This window comes from Olea europaea, unplaced genomic scaffold (assembly GCF_002742605.1).
Source record: "Olea europaea var. sylvestris unplaced genomic scaffold, O_europaea_v1 scaffold1619, whole genome shotgun sequence".
NCBI classification, from domain to species: Eukaryota; Viridiplantae; Streptophyta; class Magnoliopsida; order Lamiales; family Oleaceae; genus Olea; species Olea europaea.
The window spans coordinates 221,172-224,666 of record NW_019233828.1 but is presented as its reverse complement, the minus strand read 5'-3'; the positions used below and the strand labels follow the sequence as shown (position 1 = coordinate 224,666).

The window sequence follows — 3,495 nt, the reverse complement described above, 5'->3', positions numbered from 1 at the left end:
AATTAAGAATTAGAGAGAAACACATAGAAGAAAAGCAATAAATCAAGATATCAAGTCCAGGATTTGAAGCGTTGATTGAAGAGGATCTTGGTGCAAGATTCATACACTTTTCTACATCTTCATTCAAAATCTAGAGATTTATTCACTAATAATTTTGCCTTTCTTCATTCAATATGCGAAACTAAACTTTCTGTTAGGGCAAATGATGTAGTTTATGGAAACCTTGTTCATTCAATTTTCAAGATTCTAGTATAAAGATACATTTTACAGTTAATGCAGTTATTAAATGAATTCTTAAAAATTTAATGTTTAGTATATCATGATTCACATAAAGATATGGAATAGAATCAATTTGAACTTAAGATAGATAAATCTAATACATTAGAAGTATTAGACCAAACACGATATTTAGTTCGGATTCTTGATTAAGGAATTAAAGTTGATCAATAAATGAAATTGGCTGCCTTAATATCTTCTTCATATTCAAAAAACCTAATTCGATTTTTGTTTACATTAACATACATTAAGTTAGTTTAATTTAGATCAAAAATCAAACAAAACTTTGTGTTTTGTCAAATAAAAGTAAAAATAGTAAATTGGAATAATTAAAGAGTAAACAAGGAAGTCAAATTTGGTGCTTTAGAGTTTTAAGGTGTAGAATTTTGGTGTCACTTCAACTAAATTATGAGACATGTTGAGACATATTAGATATAAAATAATATATCATTGGGTTATCAATTCAAAATTTCAAAGCAATTTATGGATCTCCTTTTTGACTTTCCTACTCAAAATTTCAAAGCAATGTGGTCGTGTTGAAAAGTCTATTCGTGGGGATGCTAAAAGTCACTTCTTTTCTGGTTCAAGATAGTTCCTATGATTCTTCAATTTCTTTGGAATCTAAATGCACGAATTTGTAACTTAATATAGACGTTTCTTTCATTTAAATATAATCTTGAAAATCCTTGAAGGTAGAAACACAATTATTTGAATATAAACCTATTTTTGTTTGAGATATATTTGTCATTCTCTTGGAATTCTTGTCTCTCTTTGGTGGATTCTAGAGAGTACTGGATATTTCTAGCCATGTATTTCTTGATATATCCATTTGGGAGGCGATTTCTATTGGTTCACGTCATTATTCTTTTTTAATAGAATATCAATGCAGATATTTGTGTATTACTCTTAATTGCATTCCATATGGGGTTTATATAAACAACATTATAAGAAAAACATTATAAAATGAACTTCAATAGGAACAACATTGATTAATAACTTTATTGGATTGTGTCCATAATGACACCGGGCCTTTATCTCAACCCATGCTACTGAATCAGCTGCTTTATTTTTGGTACCAACGGTTAAAAGTTAAATAACTTGAGGTTGCGAAAACAGCAAGGTAATGAACTTAAGTAGAACAGTAACTGAATTTTGAGCAGCTAGTGAAGAGAAGATAGCAGCTTCATTGGAGAGAGAAGAACCACCACCAGCTAAATCAGATAGTGCCCTAATTGCTATAAAAGGGGTCCTTTGTTGGAGACATACGAGGGCTACTCCAGCACTTTCCATGTCGACCGGAGTTGCATTGAACTTGGAATACAAGAAATTTCGATAGGCAGCATTGTCTAACAACACATTAGCACTCACTCCTCTTTCCACTCTAAATACCTTTGGAGATCGAGGTAAACACGTAGTAGAATTGACACACTTTTCAAGGACAATATCCTGTACAGAAAAGCGAAAATTAAAAACTAAATTTAAGTAAACAAATGTGTCAATCTTTTGGGCTAATCATATTTGTGGTTAGTGTAAGTCTTTCAGTAAAGTTTCATTGTAGTAGATAAACTTTGGTGTCAAAAGAGATTAAGCCAAGATAGTAGAAAATTAACCTCAAGTTTTTCTGCAAGTGAAAAGTACAGCTTGTCAACAGGAACCCAAAAGGCATGCTGTCTAATCTCAGGTTGTCCATCAATGGAAAATATCTCTTCCGCTTGATACCACACATTGTTGAGAAGGTTGCCTGAATAATTCCCATTTTTTGTGCCATTTTCATATTGAGAGAAATTAAGATAACCGATTTTTCTTGTATAGTCTCCATTAGATTCAAATGCAAGTTCATCATCAGGCCCATCTCCAAACCTCTGATCAAAAAAATTGCGCAAGGATTTAAACAAAGTCATTTAATGGGAATATATGTGAGTATACACTACACGTGAAAATGATCTAGTGCTTTTCTCAGCTTATTTTGATAGTTTTCGGAGCATCTAAATCGATGGGTTTTACGTAGTGAGATAACGCCTGAATGAGCCCAATAATGAGGGATAGTAACATCTCCTATTTGTAAGTTAGGATTTGCATTTCCTGCTATTCCAAAGTGAACTACTCCTTCAATCTCGAATATACTAAGCAGCAACTGTGTTACTAATCCTGCATTAAGCTATGAAATAATAATTTAAATTAATTATGTTGTACCTCTGAAAAATGGGAAGAAATAAATCATTGAATTTTCCTTGTAAGTAGGGTATTACAAAAATGAACATACCATGCTGAGTCCGGACATGACAATGATAACTTTTCGACTTTCCAAAGTTCCAAATCGAAATCTTCTTCCTGTTTCAATGCAGAAGATGAAGAAAATAAGCATAAGATTTTGGAATATTATAACTGGATATTATGCTATTTCTTGCTGTCTCCTTGAAGATTTGGTAGAACCAAACATATTACGAGAAGATTGACAACAACAGTATCTAAACTTTGTTTTCAATAGTTAATTAATATTAACGTTTGAATAAATAAATTATTTTTCACCATTATAACATTAGACAAAAGTGTGGAGCACTAGACAAGATTATACCACTTTATTTTATTTTATTTTTTATATTTTACCGTTTGGTACCGAATAGTTCATCTTACACAAAATCAAAGTAAGCAATAAATTAAATTTCAAGTGAATAGTTGTCTAACCTGCAAAATCCAAGTAGGAAAGCGTGGAATGAGGAACAAAACTTGAAGATTGGAGAAGAGGGTTCATCTCAAAACTGTTGGGCACTACAATACCCAAGTAAGGACCATCATTGTTTATGATAGAAATCTTTTCCTGCAAATCATTAGGAATTGCTCCATCTGCAACATTTGTAATACTCGTAATCATCATGATAGCCCATCCCAACGACAGAATTCTCACAACTATAGACATCTTTTCTTCTTCAAACTCAAACTACTGAAACTCCTCAAGAAATGTAGAATATATAGAATGCATAAATACATGCACGTTTTTTTAAATGGTTTCAGAGGATAAGAAGTGCTTGGTTGATATTTAAAGTTGAAAATAGTACACTGTTCCTGCATGTACGATTCTATGCAATTTGCTTTTGGCAATCAATTTAGTCCCATTATATTATATTTTATTTTTCCTCCTTCTATTTTCAACTACACAATCTTTCATAAAATAATATTATACATAAATCGAAAAATTTTCCTTTTTTTTTCCAATCACTT

The 3,495-nt window shown here is 31.5% G+C and overlaps 1 protein-coding gene across 1 annotated transcript; it reads right to left on the bottom strand.

Moving 5' to 3' along the window:
• Positions 1-1,235: 1,235 nt before the first annotated feature.
• LOC111377194 (5'-methylthioadenosine/S-adenosylhomocysteine nucleosidase-like) lies at positions 1,236-3,248 on the bottom strand. Its single transcript, XM_023000257.1, has 5 exons — positions 2,962-3,248; positions 2,540-2,607; positions 2,294-2,434; positions 1,887-2,138; positions 1,236-1,722 (listed from the first exon to the last, which is right to left on the bottom strand). The coding sequence occupies exons 1-5, from the start codon at positions 3,191-3,193 to the stop codon at positions 1,366-1,368; spliced, it is 1,050 nt and encodes a 349-aa protein (XP_022856025.1). The 5' UTR covers positions 3,194-3,248; the 3' UTR covers positions 1,236-1,365.
• Positions 3,249-3,495: the final 247 nt, after the last annotated feature.

Excerpts from the sequence above, each read along its gene's own strand:
- LOC111377194 (XM_023000257.1), bottom strand. The coding sequence starts at position 3,193 with ATGTCTATAGTTGTGAGAATTCTGTCGTTGGGATGGGCTATCATGATG. Across the intron at positions 2,139-2,293 it reads ATTATTGGGCTCATTCAGGC|AGGTTTGGAGATGGGCCTGA; the intron begins GTTATCTCACTA and ends TTTTTTGATCAG. Across the intron at positions 1,723-1,886 it reads CACTTGCAGAAAAACTTGAG|GATATTGTCCTTGAAAAGTG; the intron begins GTTAATTTTCTA and ends TTTTCTGTACAG.